We start from the raw sequence: 27,976 nt of genomic DNA on the forward strand, positions 1-27,976 counted from the left end.
AAAATGTGGTACCGATGGATATAATGAAATAACGTCTATTTTGTATAACCGGTACGAGTTAGTGGGAAGGTTACTTAGTGTAGTTACAATGTTAGCTTTAGCATTTAAAACGGCATTGGTTACTAAGTTGGAGGGTGGTACTAAAGCAGAGATATGTTTTGCCAGTGCTGTCTCGAGGAAATATGTAGGATGGGAGCGTTTATTAATCAACGGTCTTAAAGGCCAAGTAGGTTTATGTGTCTTCACTTCAAAGAATAATCTTGGGCAAGCAATGTTCGTTGGCGGATTAAGAGAACCAGTTAAAGAAGCTGTTACCCCTGTAAGTGCAATAATCTTGCGTGTCTTCCTTAGTATAGTTGGTGTCGGATCCTCTTTTAGTATAATTGATTCAGACTGTTGAAGGAATTCATTGGATCTTGATAGGAAATCCTGGTTCTTGCATAACACAAATCTTTTATCTTTATCTGCTACCAATAAATTTAAATGATTGCTTGTAAGATACGATTTAACTATCCGAGCAGTTTGTGCATTTGAATTTCTGGATTTCGAACTTCGTTTTGATGCTATGTTGGTTATTGCAGAAAGCTCCAATTTAGGTTGCAATTCTGGACAGCAAGTGTTCTTTATAGCAGCGATGGTGGGAGGAATGAGTTGTGCATAATCAAACGTTGGAGTAGGTATGTGTTTCGGACCTCGTGTTATTATTTGATGAATGTTTGCTGGTACATTTGCATTTGCAAAATTATAATATGGAATTTCAATGGTTTTGCTTCGTTTATGGCAGGACGTTTTCTGTAACCAATAATATTTACTATTCAATTTCTTCCTGACTGCTCGTGCATTTTTGTTAGCCATATATCTTATCTTGTCTAGTTGTTGGTACAGAATAGATGGATCACACTGTTTGTCGAAAAGGAGGTGGGCCAGGTACATCTTATCCTCTTCTTCCGATATCATTCTGCGTTTATTCTTAATCAGTTTTGCCAGGAGACTTCGTTCCATTCGAGGTAATAGTGTTCTAACTTCTCTTGGAAATGCTTTATGTTTAAAAGAGATGCACTTGGGGATGAGTCCGTTCTTTCGACACTTTAGTAAAAACCAAAGTTGGGCTTTTTGCCTCAACCACGATGTTCTGGTATCCAATAAAGCAAAGAAGTGTTTTTTAGTAGTATTCATGAATGAAAATATAGTTCACTTCACGCCAGCCTTTAGAAATTAAAATTATGACACTTACGTGTTGCGGCGTTATTGACAGCGATTTGTTAAATTTCAGATATGTTCGCTAGTACTTTCAACAGTTTACGACTGTCGTCTTCAGGCGAAATCGAATACCTTTGTTTTCGAATTGATAGCTTTTAACGGACTTTTCAAATTACGTAATGCACGAGATCGGAATGTAGAACAAATTAATAAAATTGAATTAATAAATATTTTTTTAAAGTAACTTGCTGTAATAACTTGAACTCCCCAAATCATATAAATATTGATTGATGGTGCCGTATATGGTGGTAGAATAAAATTAGATCACAAAATTATAACTTGGATTGTTTAAATAAAGTAATCGTATTTTCCATGCACCTTTAACAATCCACTATCCCATCATGCTTATTATTAACTTATTCTGTTTGTCTGTTCAGATAAAATAACTTAATTTTCATCCATTTTCCAATTTCTGTTTTAGTTGAAATTTTGCATGTACAGTATGTATTTCTGATAAAAAGATTTTTTAAAGTTTGCAAAGAATTTTAGCAATTAGCAAAAAATTACAGAAAAATTAAAATTGATAAAAGTCTGATAACAGATAATGCTACACATAGGGCAAACCTTATCCCCTTTTCAGTCATACTTCTTTGGTTTTCTGCTAGTTATAGCAGGTCTGGTAAGCACCACCTCTTTTTCCATGCTACTCTATTTTGTACTCTTGTATTTAGTTTCTTATAACTACCCTCTTTTAAGTCATCCACCATTTTAATTCTCCTTCTTCCTCATTTCTTTCTGCCTGCAATCATTTCTTCCATAACATCATTCCATAAGCCTTTCTCTCAAATTATGTAGCCCATTCAATAAGCTTTTTGCCACTTTAATGTCTCTTATATGTATTTTTTTTTTTTTACCCACTCTTCTTAGGACTTCCTCACTTCTCACCTTATTGCTCTATCTATCTAACTTTCTCTATTCTTCTCCACATCCACATCTCTAGGGCATCTATTCTTCTAATGTTATATTGTCTCAAGATCCAAGTTTCATCACCATAGAGGAAAACACTCCAGATGTAGCATTTTTCAAGCCTTTTTCTCAATTTTAATTTTAGAGGCCCACACAAAATTGTTTTCATTTTTCTAAATGTCTAAATTTTTCACCATACCAATTCTCTTTTTTATTTCTTTCTCACTTCTGCACTCAAGCCTAGCTCCCAGGTATCTAAATCTGTTCACTTGTTCCATTTTGTCATAATTTATATGGATAATGACTTTTCTTTCCTTTTCTCCAATCCATAGCACTTTGGTTTTGTTAACATTAATTTTCACTTTGAAGGCTGCACATCCCCTCTCCAGTCTACTAAGGATCTTTTTCATTTTAATCTCACTTTCTTTCAGAAATGCCTTATCATTGGCATATCTTAGACACTGAATTTGCCTTTCCCTGATTTTAATGCCTTCCTCTTCCTCTAGATATTGTTTAATTACCTCTTCTAAGTATACACCCCTACCTAACATCCTTTTCAATTTCCTTACTGTATTGACCATCTTCTTTAACTACTGCTCTCTGATATTTGTAGAAGCTCTTGTATTAATGTCCTGTCTTTCCAATCTATTCCTTTCTCAAAATATCCATCAACCTTCTCTAGTCATACTATCTGCATAAAATCTTGTAACTCAATTTTATACCCACTTCCCTATTAAATGCTAAAACAAGAAGAATTTTGATAATGCAGTGTTACATATATAAAACTAAAAGGTAGAAAATAAAAAATATAAAAGAAAAGTTTTAAATAAATGCTTTTTAGTTTCTTCACTTGAGAGGAATCTTCCTCTAACATGGAGGGGTGAGAGTGTGTTTTCTCTTTTGCATTTCATGACAATCATCCATGATGTTCTTCTTTGGAATGAAAGCAGAAAACAGGAGTTCTCTGCTTTCATTCTGAAGAGTGGGTAAAAAAAAATACATATAAGAGACAATAAAACAGAAAACAGGTGGGAAAACAGAAAACTCCTTAAAAAGTTTTCTGCTTTTGTTCTGAAGAAGAAGAATATCATGGATGATCATCATGAAACGCAAAAGAAATTGTGCTCTCACCTCCTCCATGTTAGAGGAAGAGTCCTTTCGAGTGAAGAAACTGACTGCCGTCGATCAAAATCTGATTTGGTCTTTAAACAACATCTTCAACACTTACAGCAGAGAAGTAATAAACGACATTCAAAGAAAATGCATAGGCAGAGGGAGAACATCTAGGAAGAGATCAAAAGTGAGAAAGGTCGGAAGATGACAATCAAAATCTTTTTATTTAAGTAAATGTACTAAAAAGTAAAAAATAAATTTTCTTCAGCTTTCATAGTATTCTTGGTATTATGCAACCAAAAATAAAAGTGGGTAGTACTCATGAAAAGTCCATAAAAATTGATAGAAAGTGTAACTAATAATATTTCTAAACATGAATGCTGCACACTTTTATTTTTTGGTTGCATAATACCAAGAATACTATGAAAGCTAAAGAAAATGTATTTTTTATTTTTCAGTGCATTGATTTGAATAAAAAGCATTTCTTTGAAACTTTTTATATTTTTTATTAAATTATGACTTTAATAGTGTTTTATATATGCAAAGAAAGTGAAACCATAATAGCTTCATATAATTAGGACATACTCTTATATCCTCAATCCCAGATTCAATTAATTAATTAAAGTTTATAAATAATGGGTTTCCTGAAACAAATTAAAGTTGTTAACTGAGGAAACAATGCAATAAAATAAAATATTTCTATATTTCTATATAGAACTGAATAGCTTGTACTATTAATAAACAAATACTAATAAAGTACTGTATAAATGACATGTTCCACCAGAGAAAAAGGATTAAAGAGGAAAAAAGTATACTCTATATGGAATATGATTCCACATTCTTTAATATAATACTGAATGTTCTGATTACTAGGTCAGAGTTAATTTTTCTTCTACTGAACTCTTAATTTTATTCTAAAAATATTTCATTTTTAATCATTTCTTATAATATAAATAGAGAATCTGTTACATATTACTAAAAGACATAGATTCATATTTCATCTAGGGAAAAACACATTTTCTTTATTTTTGGATAGACATATTGCTTATTTATTACAGTTTGTACATTGGATGCTACTTGATTGTAATATTTCCATTTACAATGTTTTATGTGAGAAACTGGGGGTAGAGCGTAAAACTATAAACCCCTTTTAACAGCAACAGTCTGGTGAAGACTGCTCACATTGTCACTGGACAGCTATTTAAAATAGGAGGGCTATAATTCGAGTGGGGAGGTCACAGCTAAGTCAAAAGGGTGTCTATTACTCCAAATAATAACAAGTTGACAGATTAACTAAATAACAAGTTTAATAGAAAAATAAAGCATAAGACATTGTATCTTATACAATATCTTATGCTTTATATAATATACTATATACAGGCAACAGATACAATTATAGATATATGTTACTATGCTAGAGGTCAATGACCTAAACTAGGTGCTTATAATTATTACTACTGGCCCTAACTCAAATGATAAATGATTGAGAGAGTTTACATCTATTTTATCATACCTCTTGTTGGAGTAGTGACCATTGATTTGGCACCAAGTTATTCGTGGCCAACACTTACACAAATTACAATAAAAATATAGGTAATCCTTTGGATCTATAATTATGGCGGGATGGAAGTTGGTGAGTAGCCTATACTCTTCCTATTATGTCCACCTCCAATAAGGTGGGATGAGCTGTAAGTTATGGCTTCTAAGTATGTCTGCCTCACTAATAGGTGTGTGGCTGTTATATGTGTATTCAGTGTGAGAATCTGATCAGGTGACCATTTGTTTGGTAGTGCTGACATGATTATTTGTTAGCGATTGTTTATAGATTAGATTTCCTCATTAGACTAAGTTAATTATCAAGTTTCTTATATTTGAAAGTTGACCATTACAACATATTTACGCTAATTTCGTGGGCTGATGTGAGGGAGGAAAGGACTTGTTGACAGTTACATTAATATTTGATATTCTCCCATTCTTACTCTATGTGAATCGGACAGAAAAAGGAAAAATTGTATAAAGTTTCTCTTTTCATTTAAAATTTATATAAAAACAGCCTTTGGATTCTTACATTTATGTAACATACTTTTTTTTTGCAAATTTTAAAGTTGCTAAATAAAATGCTTTCTGAAACAAAATGATATTATATATTTAATATTTTAAATACATTTTAATTTAACAATAAAGAATTAAAAGATTAAATATACCTTATATTCATTTGTAGGTGGTTTACCCTTTGCTCCTTCAACTAATACATTATCATCTAAAAAATACAAATTTGTATATATTTTAATCAATTACAATATTCACTTAAAAATAGTGTACTTCTTAAGAAAAATTACTATATTTATTAATGTCCTTCCATATTTCCACAATTATAATGTATTGCAGAATCAGATTATTTCTTTAATTGATTAATATTCATAAAATGATTTTTAGAACTTTATCATGACTTGAAATTTAGTGTGTAATGAAAATATAAATGAAATTTAATGATAATACTATCGTAATTTCTAATTTTTTAATTTATGTAATCAAACAGCATTTCCTGCTAAAACATTTTCCATTATGTAAAACTATTTCTGCTTTTAAATGTGATAAAATATAAGACAAAGTTTGTTTAAATAAGTTTAAAATGCAAAATTATATTATAATTGTTATATTTAATTTATTTTTACTGTTATAGTTTAATCTATAATTTTAAATTAATAAATGTTGTGCTAAAAAATTTCATTAACCTAAAATTATGAAAGGAAACATTTGTTAAATTTATCTTTAATAAATTTTATGATTTTAAAAAATATATTCATAAACTATTTTATGATATAAATATGTCATAAATATATATATATATGAATATTCATATATATATATTTAATGAAAATGACATATGAATATGACATATGAATATTTGTGTCATAAAATGACACAAATATTCATATGTCATAAAACAAAAAAATAGTGGTGGTTTTTGGAACATACTTTGTTTGCTCTAGAAAAAATTCCCATTAAGGCATTACCAAACTTTCATGACTTTCTGATGAATAGTTTTTGCTATAGCAAGCTGGGAAGTGTCAATTTTAATTTGAGACACCATGTATATTATAAAATTTTAAACAAGAAATTATCTAAAAAAAATATTAAGAATAATTAAATGTTATTAAGTACAATAAGAAATTCAGTAGTTATGCGATCAAATAAACATAAATATCAAATTATTTAGTACACAGTTATAATAATACAGTAGCTCGTCGTTATATTGTAGATTTGGATATATTGTGCTTTTTTGGCCTCCAAAATTTTAAAAGCACTTGAATCAATAAATTTTAAATTACCAATTGTCATTGAATTCTTTTTTCAATGAAATACAGTATTTTATTCCTACTCTGTCCTTGAAATTACCACTGCAAATGAAACAATAAATTTGTCAAGATCTAAATAACAAGTGGACAGGTCAATTATCATTTATGTTTCCTTTTGATATTAAAAGTTGTTTAGTTGTTGATTTTAAATACTGTCTCCTCATTTACAAGTTTCTATAAATTCAAAATTTCACACCTCTCACCTATCAAATATGGACAATGATTATTAATTATTTTCATTTTCAAGTTTACATATAACTTTATATTTAATTTGCAACTTTAATATACAACTTTAAACTTATTTTTAAAAAGCTAAATAGTTTATACTTATGTTTAAAATCTATTTTTGAATCTTTAAAGACAGCAAAACAAATCAATCAAAAATTTCTATTACTTAAAACAATGATGCCCAAACTATGACTATGAGCTAAATCCAGCTCATAACACAAATTAATCTGATTTGTAAACATATTTGGCAATCTTTTTTAAAAGATAGAAATAGTCCTACTTTTTGTATATATAGAATATACAAATTATTTATGGACCACCTACATTCAACTTATGCACTTTTTGGCATGCCAATTGAAAAGTTTAAACACCACTGTTTCAGAATCTGGATTTGAGATGATAAAGTCATTTACTATTTAAACATATCTTAAAAACTTTTATAATTCTTTATCTTTTATAATTATTTAAAATTGTTTGAAGAAAATTTTAAAAATATTTATGTAATAATTAAATTATTTTGTGAGATATAGTAATTCCTCTAATTTATTAAAACAAAGATTATATACAATTATTGAATTTTTTCTTAACGACATCATACAATGTATATTTACAAAATTAGAAATAAATAAATATTTAAAAAAGTTATTTCAAGAAATATTATTTAATTGTAATTAAACAGTTAATTACCAGCAATTTGAGTTAACTTTACTTGAGTAAAATCACAAGTCACATCTGGCAATAAGTAATTTTGTGGATCACCTATTTCATACAACAATTGTTCAGAAACTGTTGCAGTGGATACTAATCCTCCAGTTGACTCTGGTTTTGTGATGATAAATTTTCCATCTCCTGCACATTCTACTATTGGAAATCCCATATTATCCCTAAAAACATTAAATTTTAAAACTTTGTAATAAAAATAAAAAAAATAATAGGACAGAATTAATGATTTGTATTAATTTAAAAATATAGATGATATTGTTTTGATTATGGAAGATTTAATTGCAATAAATTTTAATACTTAAAATGTATATCTATTATATATAAATATAAGTATTATGTAAATATATAATTAATGTAATATTCTTAAAGTAATAAAATATTTGATATGTTCATTCCTCTATTTCTCTTTTTTATTATTTTATTTTTTGCAAATCTTTCAAATTTCATTTTATACAATTGCCCAAACTGCTATACATTTTTGTTATCATCAATAATTCAAAATAACTATTTAGGCTCAGCTTTCTTCTGATATTAACTTTGAATGTTCTTTCTTTTCATTAGTTCCATTAATTTATTCTAGGCAATTTTCTAAGTATTCTTATTAAAAATATTTTGATACATCAACAATATTTATCATCAAAAAGTAATAATATATATTGCTAATATTGCTTAAAATCTTCATATTATATATTGATAGTTTTAACTTCCAAAAATTAATAAAGTTACTTTATACAAAACTGAATTTTAAAAAAAATATTAAATTATTTTTAAAACAAAACTATATTGAATGTCTGAAGTAATCTGTTACAGAGAGATGCCAAAAATTTAAAAAGTCAAAATTAAAATATTAAAACACTTTTTATGATAAATCAAAAACAAACTTTACAGAACTAAGATACTATCAACACGTAGTAAACCACAATACCTCCATAAAGCACTACATCAGTAATAACCAATTGAGTGTGAATGTGAAATTAAATTCAATGCACTATAATGGACAGTATTGCTTTTCAATTTCAATGTGTTGCAGATAACATGATTTGAACTATATTTTTCTGTATGAAATTAGAAGAAGAACCAAAAGTTTGAAATAGATTATATAGGGCATACCAAATATTTTTTCTTATAAATGTAAATATGTATATATATATATAGAAGAAGCAATGCTTCTATACTCTCTTTATATATGAGATATTATTTTAGTTATCAAAACAATAAAGTTTACTAAAAAATATTTCATACTTTTTAATAAGTTTGACATTTTATTATAATTTTTTTGTACATATCTCTTTATAAATGTACTAAATATGAACATCTGAAAATAGATTTTCTTTGCAGAAAAACACTTTATAAATTAGTTTTTAATTATAATTATCTTTATACAAATTTTCAAGAGAATACATGATTTTTATTCATTTTGAATATACAACATAGTAAATTTAACTTAAGTAATGTTGTGTTTTGATACATAACATTTTAGATAGATTTAAATTTCTTTAAAAATGTCTTACCATAAAAAAAATACAAAATACAGAAAATAATCCTCTTCATAAATTTAAAATTTGCATACCAATCAGAAACTTGATGCCAGTCTGTAAATATTCCTCCTGTTGATTGTGCTCCACATTCAACAAGATGGCCTGCCAGACTAAATAAAAAAAAATATTTCTTTTTTATAAGAAATCTATTATTTTCATATAAACTACATTAAATTTCAATAATAGATTACTATATAAGTTAATTGTGACGTTTTCAAATACGAGGGTCATTCTAAAAAAAAAGAACATTTTGATCTGATGAGTCGAACAGTTCTCCCACCATCCCCCACTGCCGTGTCATGGACCTTCCCATTTTTTCACACCAGTCTGATACTAACAGTGAGCTGCAATGATTGTTTATTGTTTATAGTGCTGGAACCTCAGTACAGTAGGTAGGTCAACCTATGCCTTTGTGCATGAAGTTGGCCAAACTCCAATCAGTTTTAATTGGACACTGACCCAGGTCCTTACGGCACATGGAAAGTTTCCCCATTTCAAGTCCAAATTTGGACATGGAGATAGTTGCTGCTCTTGTGGGTGTCCGTGTGGCGACACGAGACACTTTGTACTTGAGTGCCCCTTTACGGAAGACTTCCGTAGAAGGGCTAATCACATTCATTGGAACAAGCCCAAAAACCAAGTACTTCAAACGCTAGCAGCAAGTAAAGGAAACTTAGAGACTGAAGAAATTGATGAAAATCATTTCAGGTCTTTTTGACCTATAGTCCAGTGGATGCACTGGGCAGTGTCCCCCTCATCTAGGGGAGGAGGACCCTGCCTACTGATAAAGTATGAGCAATACTCTCAATGGTAGAGTACACTAGTGCAGTACAGGCTGCACACAAAACTGTATGTCAAGGTTAGAGGGTTGGAATCAAGAGTGAGGAAGGCAAGGAAGGCTGGTCCCCATTGGGTCATACTGCCAGAGTCCAAGCATATAACTCAGGTCTCACCTTAATATCACCACAGGTAACCAACTGCTAATGATTAAAATACAGTCTCTTGGAACTCTGTAGTGCCATCTAGTGGAGCAGAGGCTTTCATCTTAGAGTTGTAAATATGATGGTTGTATGTTTTAGGATAGTTTCATATAGTTGATAGGAGTAAAAAATCTAATAAAATATCGATGTAAGTTATATTTATTTTCATTTTATTCATATCAAGCAGCCCTGTAGAAAGCACCTTTGTTCAAAATTATATTTTAGTGTTGCCATAAAATAAAATTTGCAAATTAAAATGAAATTAATATAAAAAAAATTGGGAGCAAAAATGGAAGAAGAAAGAAATTTAAAGAAGGAGGATTACCTCTGATGTAAATTCCATCACCGGTATTGACCAGAACTTTACTTTTTTACTTATGTAAAGTCCAGAAGCAATTTCATTCACAGAGATCATCTCCTTCCGTCTTTTCTCATCGACAAAAAGCTGAAAATATTAAAGATGAGCACGTGACTTTTAGCATAAATTTCTTCCCTTTTTTCCCTACTGTTGGCCTCGAGTCGTATAAAAACAATTATTCCACCCAATAAAACTAAAACTACGAGCTTTTACAGATACTAGTAGCAATTTCTATTGAAGAAGTGGAGCATTTTAATTGCTCCTCTTGTTTATCCCTTCTATTGAAGGCAGTAATTTTTATACACTTTCTCGTCCTTTTATCTTACTGTTTTCTAAATGCATTTATTCGTTAAAATTGTATAATTAAATACAGAAAAAAAAAACATTAAGTTTGAAGGGTGTAATGAGACCTTTCACACTTAGTGCTTTTGTTTTTGTTTTTTCCTGTATTTAATTCTAGTCTTTGATGTTACAAATGTTAAGTTATAGACGTGTTTTATCATGTGAAGTGGTGAAAAATCACTCCATTGTTGCATATTTAGTAACAAAGGACCTTATTGTTTTTACTTCTAAACTGCTTCTTTGTTAAAGAGCTGTGACTTTGACATAATCCTGTATATTTNTTTCTGTATTTAATTTTCTTTTGGTTTTCCGATGAAATTCTACAATTGAAACTTTTGCAAAGATTCATCACCAGGGGGAAGCTACAAAAATCTACATTTACCAGCAAATTTTCCTCAGTAGATATAAAGCTCAAAAATCCCTGAGTGGGTAAGGATGGAAAGAAAAACAAAGATGTCTGTAAGATCCACCAGTTCCAATTTTAACTTTGTAATTTTAATTGGATATTTTTCTGTATTTTTTAAAGGAATGTTTTTAAATTTGGCAGCCAAGCAGCCTATAAAGAAAGTTCAGGTCATCAAATGTTTATATTCTGGAACACAAGAAGTGAATAAATGGTGTTTACCAATTTCGGACAAATTATGTCTTCAAATTAATTTTCATAAAACTGCCATCTGACAAAATTCTACAAATAAAAATAAAGCTTGAATTTGCAAAGTTCAAGTTTTTGTACTTGTTATGTAATTTAAAAGAAGAAACAATCGTAGTGGTTATGGAATTCCCACTGATGAAGTTTTCTCTTGTTCAACAGATAAAAGTGTAAGCAACAGGTGATGAGGGATTTAAGGTTTCTGATGCAAAACAGCTATACTAACTTTATATCATCAGTTATCATGCAAACATCAACCTGTTTCATCGCTGACCACTAGATTAAAATAATATTAAATTATATTTGAATTTTAAATTTTCAAGTGCACTATCAGCTGCCTGTACTGCATGCACACACTGCATACCTATCAGAACCAGCTCTGTATATATATATATAGAAGAAGCAATGCTTCTATACTCTCTTTATATCACCTTCCCATTACAATCCTCTAAGTCACAGTTGTACATCTATTGGCTATAAACTTTTAAATGGTATCATACTTGCAGTATGATTTCAATTTACAAGTACTCAATATACAAGAATTTAATACAAAAATGATTTTCTTTTATCCTTCTTCCTAAGATGAGTTGAAATATTTGATGCCAAGCATTCATCAATGTTTACAAGATCAAAATATTCTAATCATAAGTGCAATGAAATTGAAATTTCGGTCTTCTCCCATTAGAAAACTGATAGCTTTCATTCACCATTTTCTTTGTTTCACTTATGTTGTGTCTTCATTTGCTTATAGTAGAGCTATACATTTGAACATACTTGAACAGTACAGTAAATATCTCTACATTACAAATCATTTGATAAAAGATTAAAATTTCATTAATTATACAGAAATTTTATTTTTCTCTATTTTACTTGCTCTTTGCTTACTAATCATCTTAAATAACTTTTGTTTTCTTACCATTAATTAAAGAAATGTTTGATAACTTACATATTTGCTTCTCTTATTTTATATTTGTTTGTCATTTTTTATTAGTTCCTTTTATATTGATGAATAATCTAATCAATACTTTCATTTTATTTATTTCATCCTGGATAACTAATTGTTGGGTAAATAGATGTTTCATAGAACTTTATTATTACTTGAAGGACATGGATATGGGAACAGATATGCCAAAATGAGGTACGAATTTCAACCATAAAAATAATAAAAAAGCTTATCTGTATTTATGAGAGGTTTTTAGGAACAAGGCAATTTGTATATTGGAATTATACTGTATTTCACAAAGATGTAGTAATTCACTAGTTTCTAACATTCTGTAGCTGTCAACTCTACACTCTATATAGCAGAGATTAAAGTTGGCAGCTACAAAAACATTTTTAAAGAGCTGCATGCAACTCCAAAACTATGGGTTATTGACTACTGCTTTAACTGTATGACAAAACAGTTTTAAAATAGCCAGATTTATACTTATAGTACAAAATTTTTTAGTTATTAAGGACAAAACAAACAGACAAATCACATAAATTAAACTGTATTTTAGTTTTGAACAACACATAATTAAACATGTCTATCACAAACCTTTTTTTCTTAAAATTTATTTTTTCCTCTGCATTTTCAGCCTAAATCCAATATATTTTCCATGTTTATCTCTAATGATTTTCTCCCAAGATCTCTATATCTCAAATTATGGACTGAAATGTCAATTACAAATTCAAAACACATTGACTACATTTTGATATAAATTATAGTTAAGAATACAATACCACACCTCCAATCAAACCTATTACTGTTTATTGTGTAGGAACCTCTATATCTCAAAATTTTTTCTCATTCCTATGAGATTCGAGATAGACAGGTTTAATTATATTATCTTTTCATAAGATAAATTTCAAAGACTGATACTCATCAATTATAAGTAAGCTGATTTTGGGAGTGAGATTTAATTAATTCTGTGTAAGGAAGGCTAAGGTTGTCCACATGTGGGTAATGGGGCAGAGAACAAGTGTTTTACAAAAAATCTGTTTATTATAGTAAATAGTAAGCTTACACGTGTGTTGATTGGGTCGCTGAAGTTTGCCATCAACAGGATAATTGTTTGAGAGTCCAACACAGTCCATGAATGATGAAAAGTCCAATTCCATCAATGGGAGTTGGTACAGAAGGTTTGACGACAGCTTTGGAACAGAGACGATGTAGGAGAGGTGGTAGGGCTAATTTTGAGTTCTTCGATGTGATGTTGGAATGCTTCGGATGAGTAGGAGTAATTCAGAGGGTACGACACAGATTAATTGCTGTAGAATTTTGAGGAGAACTCACTGGTGCATTGACACTTAGTGTCAGAATTATCCAAAACATCAATTGACCAAGTGCGATGTGTCCTTGATTGCTGGGGATTATATCAATCTCAGTCTTTCGATCAGCCATTCTGATTAGGTGATCTTCCTCATCTGTGCCTTCCAAGTGACTGGTCCCTTGTTACTAAACATAACGGGACTCCTACCTGGAGCATGGGAGAGGTCAAACTCGAAGCTGAATTCAACCTTTCAATCAGAAATGGAATGATAGTCCTTTCATGATTTACAACTCTGCGCTGCAGTTTTAATGTAAACAAAGGGTGTCTGACTACAAACAGTTTTCATTTTAAACAATTAAATTCTTTTTAAATTATTGATTTTTGCAAATTTAGTGATGGTTCGAACCTGTCCAGGATCTCATACAATAAATTGCAGCTTTTTTTACACTAAGTTACAATTTAATATACAAGAGAGGTTTTCTATAAAAAAATTACCTCTTGTATACATATTTATGTATTTTCATAAAACAGCTATTTTAAGCTAAAGTTAAGCATAAACAACAAAATTAAAAAGTAGTTATTCATAAATAAATTACAAATATTTAAATCAGCTTACCTGCCTGATGCAAGCTTGTCCCAATCATCAAGTTTCCATTTAAACTAGAATATAAAAAGTATAATTTATAAAACTTGCATAAACTTTTTAATATTTTAAATACAATAAAAATTTTCCAATATTTTATTTTTCATATAAGTTTACATATTTTCTTTTTTTTCAAATAAAATGTCTGTTTTTGAAATAATAAAGAATTCAAATTTTACTTTCCCAGCTGTTATATATAATAGAGGGAAAATAGGGCAATTGGTCAAGAAAATGACCCACCAAGATTTTTACACTTTTGGACTCAGGGCCTTGAAACATTGAGAAATGCAAAAAAAATGCAGGTTTTTTTCCTGTATGTAGTGTGTGTGGGGGGAAGGCAAGATTTTGTTAATAACTCCTGTGCTTTTTTTTGAAATTTTCTGAAATTTTGCAGGAAGATTTGTGTACTAAGGTCATTGATGCTATTAAATTTTGGTGGTTAAAGGTAAAGGGATGGAGTGATAGAAAAGAGTCATATGTCATATCTAGAAAAAGGTTGGACTTAAAGATTTTACTTATTAGCATTTGCAATTTTTTCAGGGCTGTGGAATCGCGTAAAAATCTACTGACTCCAACTCCGACTCCGACTTTTCCCTACCATCCGACTCTGACTCCGACTAGGGGAGGACTTGTTACTGAAAGAGACTCAGAAATTCTGATGTCATCACGTGACCTCAGAATAAAAGATTCAATAAATAGAGTTCTAATAAAGATAGAACGTAAAAACTTTTTATTTCAAAGCTAAAAGACTCCTCTAAGTAATATATAAATATGTATTCGATAATTTTTACTTTTCCGGCTATTATATATAACAGAGGATATACAGTCGACCCCCTCCCTATAACATGCGTTCCTATAACAGAAATTCCTATAACGTAGCGAAAAAATTGTAGCAACATACGTATACAGGAGCACCTAAAACGTCGTCGCCGACTCGTTTCGCGACAAGATTGATAGAATCTGGACCAATAGTGGATGAGCAGCTGAACTACTTTCCTCCACCCTGCGCCACGCTACAGAGTGGCTAAATTAGTTTGCTATTGTCTGTACAGTATTATATACAAATTATATATAAATTAGATACTGTACATATAATTATATATTAATTATATATAAATTAGGTACTGTATATATAATTATATATTAACTTAATTTATTGTAACTTTATTATAATTATATATATGCTTTCTGCCGCCTGGCAACACGCTACGGAGATTTTAGGCTAGTAAGTTGAGTTTATTATCGTCTGCACAGTATGTAAATTAGGTACCGTAAGTCTAATACAGCACTAATTTTATACATTTCTTGTGAAAGAAACACTTCTTATTCAACGGCCATAAAAATTATTTATATTAATGATGTCTCCAAAGGTCAAGTTATTTTTCCGCCAAAAATTCGTTATCAGAAATTGCGGCCGTCGTTTCATGTGCTGTTCCGCGATGAAAACCAGCTTTAAGCAACGGCGTAGTCGAACGGTACACACTCGGTAAGTAATCCTATAATTTTTTGTTTATAGCATAGTTTATACAGATTATTCCCAAAAAATTATACGTGTTTTGGAAATGTTGAGTGGAATTAGTCTAGAATTGGTTAATTTTACAGAAGAAAATCTTTCAAACAGCCTTAGTCCGTAAACTTCACACCTATCGGGCTGCGATTGGCTCATGTATTTAATCATTCCTACAACGTAAAATTCGATTAACGTGGAACGTATCTAAGCGTTATAGGGGGGTCTACTGTATAACAAAGTGTAGCGCTCAGTCAAAAAATTTTTACAGTTTTGGACTCAGAATACCTTGAAATTTCGAGTTAATTAAGCAAAAGATTCGAGGTTTTTTCTATGTGTGGATGTAAGACTGTGTGGGGGGGCATTATTTTGTTCACCCTGTTTGAAGCCTAATAATTTCTGTGGTCAGAGTGGTCAGAATTGGAGTCAGATGGTTTAACACAGGAGTTAGTTATTTAAGTCAAAGTGGTTGAACTAAATCATGTCCCCATATACATTCTAACATCTTAGGCGAAAATATCTTAATGGGTTTTACTACACTATTATAAAATGATAAAAAAGCTTACTTTGAGGGTAGAGAAAAGTTTTATTTTATTTTTTTAAATTTTGAACACTAATAACGAGTAAAATATTCATTAAGAGATATGACACATGACTACTTTTATGTCTTCACCCTGTCGACCTTTAATTAAGAACCAAAATTTAATAGTATTAATGCCCCTTTATATGCGAGCTACAGTGCCACATTTCGTTTCGTAAACTTTACCTATTCTGAGATATTGTTTAATATTTCAGAACAGAAAATAAAGAAATTAAACAAATTAGACGCCAACACACACGCACAATTTTTCCCCTTTTATTGACTTTTTTGAGGGGTTCGGGAGGTCTCCAAACATGTAGATTTGCAAAAAAAACTTGGAGGGTCAAATCTGACACGATTCCAATACTTTTCTGTTTTATATACATAACAAGTTGGTAAGTAAAAAGGAGTCGGAGTCGGCAGATTTTTTGATGACTCTGACTCTGACTCCGATTGGCTAAAACACCAAAACTCCACGACTCCGACTCCACAGCCCTGAATTTTTTATAAAATTCATCTCCATCCTCAAAATTAAGTTTTTTTTACCATTTTATAATAATTAATAATATAAAAAGTTCTTTTTAATAAAATATCATAAAAGATGGCACCACCAAATGTTGCCAGGAAAGTTAAGCAACTTTCTGGATATTTTAATCATGTTTCTCAAAATATTTTAATTAAAACTACATATTAAGTTAAATAAGCTTTTTTTATTTCTTCAGTTATCAAATATTCAAATATGACTGTTTATGTTGATTTATGAGCAACTTTATCAATTCTATTATGTAAATAACTGTTTTGATTATTAACTGCATTAAAGAATAACAAACATTTGCTTTGTATACAATATCATATAACCAACTGTTGATTGATGCAACAAGCAAGTATATTAACAAAACAAATAAAAAATGCAATTAAAAAATTTATTTATAAATTTATTAAAAAATGTATTATTTATTAGTACACTTAGACAAAATGGTGATAATTAAATATTCTATAAAAATATATTTATGAATTATTACTTCTCTGATATTCTTTACTTTTTTTAACTTGTGATAATTTTTGTTCTTTTATGAACAGAAAAGTTTGATATTAGATTATAAATTTTCACAAATAACAAAACAAAGAAAGATTTTAAATGTGATATAATTCTCTCTATAATATTACATATTAAATTTTTATTACATATGAAATGTTTTATTAATTTATTTCTTAAATTTTGAATATAATTATTTTTTTAGCCAACATACTATACTATATTTTATATTTTGTACTTTCAGTAAATATAATAGTTCAAATAAAATTCGAAAGTCAAATTTTTGTAACAGGTTAAAAAAACAAATCTCAAAAATTATATATTTTCATAAATAAATAAATTTACTAATTGAAATTTTTTATAGAAATTATGCAACACATAATACTGTATATTAATAATAATAAATCTATTAAGAAAAAAAATCAGCATTTATTCAATTTCAATTACTAACTTTAAAAACTGAATAATAGCTTTAAAAATGTAAAAACATACAATATTTAAGACTTGTGATAAAGAATACAAAAAAAAAAACCAAAAAAAATTGAAGTCTGCCACAGAAACTTTTAAACAATTTGCATAAGTACAGGTGACAAAGAGCCCATAAAAGAAAGTAAACTCCACCAGTGTTAATGTGTTCCAGTGATTGTGAATGGATGTTTAGAAGTCTTCAACTTTGTATTTTTTTACATTTTAAAATATATATTTTGTCCTGGATTTTTAAGTTTCTTTCAATGAATAAAAGATATTATAATTTAATTCATAATCACAAGTAAAAATTCAGTTGACAAAATTAGTCAATTTATTATTACTATGGTAAAAAAGTTACATTATTATATTTTAAAATTAAAATTAATTATGAAATTTATTATAAATTGATTAGGAATTCTATTATTTTGTCCAAAAGCATTATTTCTGACTACATTAATTAAAGCAGTTTTTGGTTTATTTTGTAAACAGAATTTAGGTGTGTCCCATAAATATAAAAACACTAATAATTTCCATATAAAATCATTCACACTAAAACTTTGGAAAAATAATTCATTTTTGGCTTGCTTGAACTTTCACAAATGCATACATAAAAAATGATAATCATTTATAGAGACAGGAAAAAATAAACAACAGTTTTAAAGAATTACAGTTTGACTTGTCCCAAAAATATAAAGGCATATTTAATGTTAACCTAATATCTATTGAAACCTCCATTGGCTAAAATAAATTTATAAATGCAGTCTGGTATTGACTGTATGAATTTTTAGAGAACAGATATGCTTATTTCTTTCCAGTGACAAATTGTGGCTTGTTTTAGTTCTTCCACATTATTGCTGCCCATGTGAATATACAGCAATAGTCCAAATCCCCCAAACATTTTTCCCTCAGATTAAGATGAGGAGATAGAACTAGCCAATCAATAATAGACACTCCATTAGCTAAAAAAGCCATTTGTATGTAGTTTGTTGTGTGAATGGGGAACATTGTCCTGTTGAAAGAAGTTTCCAGTTCCCAGCATTTCTCCTTGTGAATGGGCTTTAGTGATGAGACAGGTTTTCTTGACTTATATACAAGATGCCAACATGTTTGCACAACTCTTCAAATAGTTGATTTGCTAAAATTACACTTGCGCACTGAAGCTATCTTCCAAAATGATATTTTGTTACTGGCAATCTGGCAAACAATGACTCAAATTTAATAAAGTTGTAGGGGAGACTATCCACATTTTGGATAAGATAATTGAATCCTTTTTCTTTTATAGAATTATCACAGAGAAATTTGCATGTATGGTAAGGATGATCAGATATTGGATGCTTTTCACGTGATTGCTAAATGCTCTAAATTAGAAAAAATTCGGGAAAGTGTGTTTGGAACTTCTATTATTCCGTTGGAGAATTTTTTGGAACTTATTACTAATATAATGATCCCTTGTACGGAGTGACATACATCGTTGTTTATTTTGCATATTGGAGTATTCGTTTTTGCCGAAAGGTGGCATTTGTTTTTTCCTTAAAAGTGTGCTTATGGCTAAGAAGTGTTGGGAGACTATCCACATTTTGGATAAGATAATTGAATCCTTTTTCTTTTATAGGTGGGTGTAATTAATGTTTTTTTTTCTTTATATAATGATGTTTTTGGTTGGATAGTTCTCCCCATGATGATTTTTTGTTATTATGTTATATGTTTATATTTGGATATTGGGCTTTCAGATATTTATTTTTGATGTTTATAATAACACTTGTATAATTTTTGTTTTGATTTATGTATATGTTAATTTTCTCTGTGATAATGGATGGATTATGATATTTTTTTGTGTAATGTACATGTAACGAATTATTGTATACCCCGCATCATGGGCTCTGCCTAGTATGTCTAATTAAATAAATAAATAAAGTTGTAGATTACAGTGAATGACTGTTTTAATTTATTAGCAATTGATCCTGCAGAATAATTTTCACCTCTAAGAGCAAGAATTTCATCTTTCTCCAATACAAGATGCCAACATGTTTGCCTTGGCCCATTGTTAAATTAGCAATTCTAACCAACTACAGTCATTTCTAGTAATGTTGACCCTGTCAGGTTAATGTTGACCCTGCTATCTTAATATCAATATCAACTTGCTTTTATATTTTTGGGACAGTCAACTTTAAGCTAATTGTTTAAAATTGCTTTCTGTCCTAATAAATTATCATTTTTAAATATATATATTTTAAAAGTATAGATAAACTAAAAAAAATAGGATTTGAAAAATTTTTTCATGTGAATGATATTATATGGAAATCTATTAATTCACTTTATCTTTATGGAATTCACCTTACATATTTTATTAATAAATCATTTATTATCCCACTTTAATCATATATTGTATACAATAAACAATAAATTAAATATAAACTTACATTATGTATAAGTGGACCAAGTACTATTGCACTATCAACACAACGTCCTGTTATTACTACTTCAGCTCCTTTGTCTAAAGCTGCAGATATTGGACCTGCTCTAATAATAAAATAAATAGTGAAATAAATTAAGAATTTCAAACATATGGCAAACTTTATTACTCACAAATCTTCTAACTTTATTTCTACAGTATAATTTTGTGTGGATAAACCTTGGTTAACAGTGTTTAAAAAAAATAATTTGAAAGCAGATTCAATAGGGTTAATTGATATTATTAAACATTTCTATTTGAATTTGCATATTGAAAGCTGATAAATTTTCAGTAATTATCCCGTATCTACAAAATAATGTCATTTCAGATTATCTTGACAATTAAGACCTGTAGTTAATTGTTATTCTAATAATCTACAAACTTTTATTTTTTCATTACTATAAAATTTAAAGTGAATTTTGAGGATAAAAATAATTACATATATTTAAAATAATAGCCCTAGTTTGACTGTGCAATGTTTCATTTTGTTTACAAACAATAACATTATTTTCCTCCATTTTGCTAATGAAAGCAAAACTAAAGAAGACTTCATTACATTTTTGATTTATTTACTTCATTTCTTAAACTCTGCAGTGTAGAAATTCATTTTATATAATTAAAGTCATATTGGTATAAAATTTAAATTATTATTAAATAACTTTCAAGTTAAAAGTTAATAGTAGAATAAATCATCATGTAGTTTTTCTACATATAATTGAATGAATGAAACAATTTAAACATCCTATTGGTTGGTTTGAAATTAAAATACATCAATTATTTTAATCAAATAAGATTACACATTATTTTTGGAACAAGTTGATTATTGAAGGACAAAAATGTTTTTATCACATTTTGTTTCTGTTTTATTTACCAAATAATATTAAAAATTGCTATGAAGGAACACCCCACACATAATTAGGTGTAATGTGGTTTTATTCTAGTGCCAAATTGATTTCGTAATTTATTTAGTAATTAGCATTAAAATAGCCTGATTGATTTTCGGCATTCGGTTGGTGTGTTACAAATAATATTAATTTAATACATAATAATATAATAATAATAAACTATCCTTCTGTAGAAAAATTTACTTTTCCATGTGAAGAGAGATGATAAAGCCTCACAGATATAGTAAACCTGCACTACAAACAAATACAAGCACTGTAAGCTTTTCTGTATAAAACAAGAAACATCATAATTAAAAAGTATGTTAGCAATACAAAAAAGTGTTCTAGCAATTTTCTGCAGGATATGCACTGTAACTGGTTATCCAAACAACATTACATTAAAATTTTCTTAAAATCTAGCATTGTAATATATGAAAATTCAAACAATCATTCAAAATATTGCTGATTTTTAGAAATCTTAGAAAAATCTAAAAAAAAAAAAAAAAATTAACTCAAATGAAATTTAAACTGCAAATACTACACATTATATAGCAAGATAACATTATCAAGTTATTTCAGTTAAAATCTGAGTCAATCTTTGCTTCTGAACATAATCTACAACCATATAATTTACATATATTAATATTTTTAAAATTTTTGTTTAATTTAAATTTAATATGTAACCAATTTGAAAAGCTATAAAAGATTTTTGTATTTAAAAGAGATTTGAATAAAGTACTTCAAGACAGCAAGTTTCTTGAAAATAAGCAACTGTGCTAAAAAATTTCCAAAATTATTTTAATAAAATTTCTGGTTGAATTCTTTAATTAATTTTGGGCATTGACTAAGAGAGCCTTCACCCACCATTCTGAATGGGAAGATACCATAGCTGAGCTGGAGCATATCCAGGAAATAGCCACACGGCATGGATACAGTAAGAACTTGGTATATAATATTGCACGGGCATATATGCGGAAGAACACGCGCAATACTCCGGATATCCCAGAACTTCCGCCTGACGACAACCGTAAAAGAAAAATAGTAGAGTACAACCACCAGCTTGACACATTATACAGAGAAATCTCTTCCCGCACTAATAACAAAATAGTGTACAGTAGGCCAAGATCCATTTACAGCTTACTCTGAAACGGGAAGGATGGGATTGACTTGAAAGACGCACCGGGGGGTATATTCTATACCCCTTTGGGATGACAGATTTAATAATAAGTTAGTATATGTAGGCTCAACCAAACACTCCCTCCGCAAACATCTTAAGGAGCATAAGTATGATATTGATAACAATAAACACTCCACCACCCTTTCAACAGTAGCCACGGAGCCTGGAATTATGGTGGATCTGCAGAATGCCAGTCTAGTTAGGCTATCACACCGTACTGACCAACTAAAAATCATGGAGACCTTAGAAATTTATAAAGCGGGATTAAACAATACATGTATTAACTCCAGAGACGCAGTCAACATCTCTAGTGCATGGAAGTTTTGCTATGAAGGAACACCCCACACATAATTAGGTGTAATGTGGTTTTATTGNTCATATCTAGAAAAAGGTTGGACTTAAAGATTTTACTTATTAGCATTTGCAATTTTTTCAGGGCTGTGGAATCGCGTAAAAATCTACTGACTCCAACTCCGACTCCGACTTTTCCCTACCATCCGACTCTGACTCCGACTAGGGGAGGACTTGTTACTGAAAGAGACTCAGAAATTCTGATGTCATCACGTGACCTCAGAATAAAAGATTCAATAAATAGAGTTCTAATAAAGATAGAACGTAAAAACTTTTTATTTCAAAGCTAAAAGACTCCTCTAAGTAATATATAAATATGTATTCAATAATTTTTACTTTTCCAGCTGTTATATATAACAGAGGATACATAACAAAGTGTAGCGCTCAGTCAAAAAATTTTTACAGTTTTGGACTCAGAATACCTTGAAATTTCGAGTTAATTAAGCAAAAGATTCGAGGTTTTTTCTATGTGTGGATGTAAGACTGTGTGGGGGGGCATTATTTTGTTCACCCTGTTTGAAGCCTAATAATTTCTGTGGTCAGAGTGGTCAGAATTGGAGTCAGATGGTTTAACACAGGAGTTAGTTATTTAAGTCAAAGTGGTTGAACTAAATCATGTCCCCATATACATTCTAACATCTTAGGCGAAAATATCTTAATGGGTTTTACTACACTATTATAAAATGATAAAAAAGCTTACTTTGAGGGTAGAGAAAAGTTTTATTTTATTTTTTTAAATTTTGAACACTAATAACGAGTAAAATATTCATTAAGAGATATGACACATGACTACTTTTATGTCTTCACCCTGTCGACCTTTAATTAAGAACCAAAATTTAATAGTATTAATGCCCCTTTATATGCGAGCTACAGTGCCACATTTCGTTTCGTAAACTTTACCTATTCTGAGATATTGTTTAATATTTCAGAACAGAAAATAAAGAAATTAAACAAATTAGACGCCAACACACACGCACAATTTTTCCCCTTTTANTAACAGTGGCCTGATGAAGACCCTGGTAGGGTCGAAAACGTTTGCTTAAATGAGTATCACTGGAGATTTGGAAGGTTTTTATACAGGTAGAAGGAAGTATATTACCTCCAGTATTTGATAGGAAGTTCAGTTGTTAATTAATTTTAAAATTATTAAACACAAATCATTTTTAAAATACAAATGTAAAAATGAAACATTGTTTCATATATATCATCAATTTTAATTAGTCAGTAGAACTGAACTAACTCATCAGTAGTATGTTAAATACAAATAATAGAAGAAAAACAAACACTTTTGCCTTTTTTTATTAAAGGCTTCTTGTGATATGAATATAGTGAAATCTGGTTAACTCGAATCAATTGGAAAAAATTAGTTTTCTGGATTTACTAATTTATAGAACTCCCACAGTCATTAGCTATGGTGTGCATCATAAATTTAGTTTATACCCTTACATAATACCTGCCACATCCTTCCAACCACAATTAATTATGATATTAATTTAATTTAACAATGTTAAGTAGATAAGCTCTACAAATGTCGTTGCACTTATTTGTAGAGCTTATCTACTTCCATCCTCTCACTACAGTTGACCCCCCTATAACATGGTAGATACGTTCCGTTCTTTATGAAATTGATGTTCTACGAGTCCTTAAATACATGAGCCAATCACAGCCCGGCACATATGCAGTTTACAAACTACGGCTGTTTGAAAGGTTTTCTTCCATAAAATTAATCGATTCTAGACTAATTTGGCTCAACATTTCCAAAATATGTATAATTTTTTGGGAATAATCCATATAAACTATGCTATAAACAAAAAATTGTAGGATTACTTACTGAGTGTGCACCGTTCAACGATGCCATTGCTTAATTAAGCTTGTTTTTGACGTGGAGTGGTGCATCGAATGGTGCTCATGTGCTTCCTGATAAATTATTTTTCTGCAAAAACTTTGCTGAACTTTGGAGACATCATTAATATAAATATAATTTTTATTGCCATTAAATAATAAATGGTTTTTAGTAGATCTGCTGCTCGTTTAAACTCAACGGTTTGTGCAATATCCGCTATTGGTCTAGANCTTAAACTTTACCTATTCTGAGATATTGTTTAATATTTCAGAACAGAAAATAAAGAAATTAAACAAATTAGACGCCAACACACACGCACAATTTTTCCCCTTTTATTGACTTTTTTGAGGGGTTCGGGAGGTCTCCAAACATGTAGATTTGCAAAAAAAACTTGGAGGGTCAAATCTGACACGATTCCAATACTTTTCTGTTTTATATACATAACAAGTTGGTAAGTAAAAAGGAGTCGGAGTCGGCAGATTTTTTGATGACTCTGACTCTGACTCCGATTGGCTAAAACACCAAAACTCCACGACTCCGACTCCACAGCCCTGAATTTTTTATAAAATTCATCTCCATCCTCAAAATTAAGTTTTTTTTACCATTTTATAATAATTAATAATATAAAAAGTTCTTTTTAATAAAATATCATAAAAGATGGCACCACCAAATGTTGCCAGGAAAGTTAAGCAACTTTCTGGATATTTTAATCATGTTTCTCAAAATATTTTAATTAAAACTACATATTAAGTTAAATAAGCTTTTTTTATTTCTTCAGTTATCAAATATTCAAATATGACTGTTTATGTTGATTTATGAGCAACTTTATCAATTCTATTATGTAAATAACTGTTTTGATTATTAACTGCATTAAAGAATAACAAACATTTGCTTTGTATACAATATCATATAACCAACTGTTGATTGATGCAACAAGCAAGTATATTAACAAAACAAATAAAAAATGCAATTAAAAAATTTATTTATAAATTTATTAAAAAATGTATTATTTATTAGTACACTTAGACAAAATGGTGATAATTAAATATTCTATAAAAATATATTTATGAATTATTACTTCTCTGATATTCTTTACTTTTTTTAACTTGTGATAATTTTTGTTCTTTTATGAACAGAAAAGTTTGATATTAGATTATAAATTTTCACAAATAACAAAACAAAGAAAGATTTTAAATGTGATATAATTCTCTCTATAATATTACATATTAAATTTTTATTACATATGAAATGTTTTATTAATTTATTTCTTAAATTTTGAATATAATTATTTTTTTAGCCAACATACTATACTATATTTTATATTTTGTACTTTCAGTAAATATAATAGTTCAAATAAAATTCGAAAGTCAAATTTTTGTAACAGGTTAAAAAAACAAATCTCAAAAATTATATATTTTCATAAATAAATAAATTTACTAATTGAAATTTTTTATAGAAATTATGCAACACATAATACTGTATATTAATAATAATAAATCTATTAAGAAAAAAAATCAGCATTTATTCAATTTCAATTACTAACTTTAAAAACTGAATAATAGCTTTAAAAATGTAAAAACATACAATATTTAAGACTTGTGATAAAGAATACAAAAAAAAAAAACCAAAAAAAATTGAAGTCTGCCACAGAAACTTTTAAACAATTTGCATAAGTACAGGTGACAAAGAGCCCATAAAAGAAAGTAAACTCCACCAGTGTTAATGTGTTCCAGTGATTGTGAATGGATGTTTAGAAGTCTTCAACTTTGTATTTTTTTACATTTTAAAATATATATTTTGTCCTGGATTTTTAAGTTTCTTTCAATGAATAAAAGATATTATAATTTAATTCATAATCACAAGTAAAAATTCAGTTGACAAAATTAGTCAATTTATTATTACTATGGTAAAAAAGTTACATTATTATATTTTAAAATTAAAATTAATTATGAAATTTATTATAAATTGATTAGGAATTCTATTATTTTGTCCAAAAGCATTATTTCTGACTACATTAATTAAAGCAGTTTTTGGTTTATTTTGTAAACAGAATTTAGGTGTGTCCCATAAATATAAAAACACTAATAATTTCCATATAAAATCATTCACACTAAAACTTTGGAAAAATAATTCATTTTTGGCTTGCTTGAACTTTCACAAATGCATACATAAAAAATGATAATCATTTACAGAGACAGGAAAAAATAAACAACAGTTTTAAAGAATTACAGTTTGACTTGTCCCAAAAATATAAAGGCATATTTAATGTTAACCTAATATCTATTGAAACCTCCATTGGCTAAAATAAATTTATAAATGCAGTCTGGTATTGACTGTATGAATTTTTAGAGAACAGATATGCTTATTTCTTTCCAGTGACAAATTGTGGCTTGTTTTAGTTCTTCCACATTATTGCTGCCCATGTGAATATACAGCAATAGTCCAAATCCCCCAAACATTTTTCCCTCAGATTAAGATGAGGAGATAGAACTAGCCAATCAATAATAGACACTCCATTAGCTGAAAAAGCCATTTGTATGTAGTTTGTTGTGTGAATGGGGAACATTGTCCTGTTGAAAGAAGTTTCCAGTTCCCAGCATTTCTCCTTGTGAATGGGCTTTAGTGATGAGACAGGTTTTCTTGACTTATATACAAGATGCCAACATGTTTGCACAACTCTTCAAATAGTTGATTTGCTAAAATTACACTTGCGCACTGAAGCTATCTTCCAAAATGATATTTTGTTACTGGCAATCTGGCAAACAATGACTCAAATTTAATAAAGTTGTAGGGGAGACTATCCACATTTTGGATAAGATAATTGAATCCTTTTTCTTTTATAGAATTATCACAGAGAAATTTGCATGTATGGTAAGGATGATCAGATATTGGATGCTTTTCACGTGATTGCTAAATGCTCTAAATTAGAAAAAATTCGGGAAAGTGTGTTTGGAACTTCTATTATTCCGTTGGAGAATTTTTTGGAACTTATTACTAATATAATGATCCCTTGTACGGAGTGACGTACATCGTTGTTTATTTTGCATATTGGAGTATTCGTTTTTGCCGAAAGGTGGCATTTGTTTTTTCCTTAAAAGTGTGCTTGTGGCTAAGAAGTGTTGGGAGACTATCCACATTTTGGATAAGATAATTGAATCCTTTTTCTTTTATAGGTAAGTTTGCTTGTTTTATTATGTCTCAAGGCAGAAAGAGGAAGACTTATTCACCGACTATACCGGAGAGAACACCAAGTAGACCTAGAAGGAGTAGTTTAGGTCAGGAGGAGGAGGTTACAGAATTACTGCAAGATTCGAATTTTGATGTATC

At 29.2% G+C, this 27,976-nt stretch overlaps 1 protein-coding gene across 1 annotated transcript in view; it reads right to left on the reverse strand.

The window, feature by feature from the left end:
• LOC111619260 overlaps nucleotides 1-27,976 on the reverse strand; it is a 101,124-nt gene that overhangs the window by 31,754 nt on the left and 41,394 nt on the right. The window contains exons 5-9 of the mRNA XM_023360941.1: nucleotides 20,363-20,462; nucleotides 14,325-14,368; nucleotides 9,160-9,237; nucleotides 7,554-7,750; nucleotides 5,484-5,539 (exon numbers count right to left, since the gene is read on the reverse strand). Coding sequence (XP_023216709.1) covers nucleotides 5,484-5,539; nucleotides 7,554-7,750; nucleotides 9,160-9,237; nucleotides 14,325-14,368; nucleotides 20,363-20,462 — 475 coding nt within the window. The remainder of the gene's footprint in view (nucleotides 1-5,483; nucleotides 5,540-7,553; nucleotides 7,751-9,159; nucleotides 9,238-14,324; nucleotides 14,369-20,362; nucleotides 20,463-27,976) is intronic.

Source organism: Centruroides sculpturatus, unplaced genomic scaffold (assembly GCF_000671375.1).
Source record: "Centruroides sculpturatus isolate CEXI.00-Female unplaced genomic scaffold, Cexi_2.0 scaffold46, whole genome shotgun sequence".
Lineage (NCBI taxonomy): Eukaryota > Metazoa > Arthropoda > Arachnida > Scorpiones > Buthidae > Centruroides > Centruroides sculpturatus.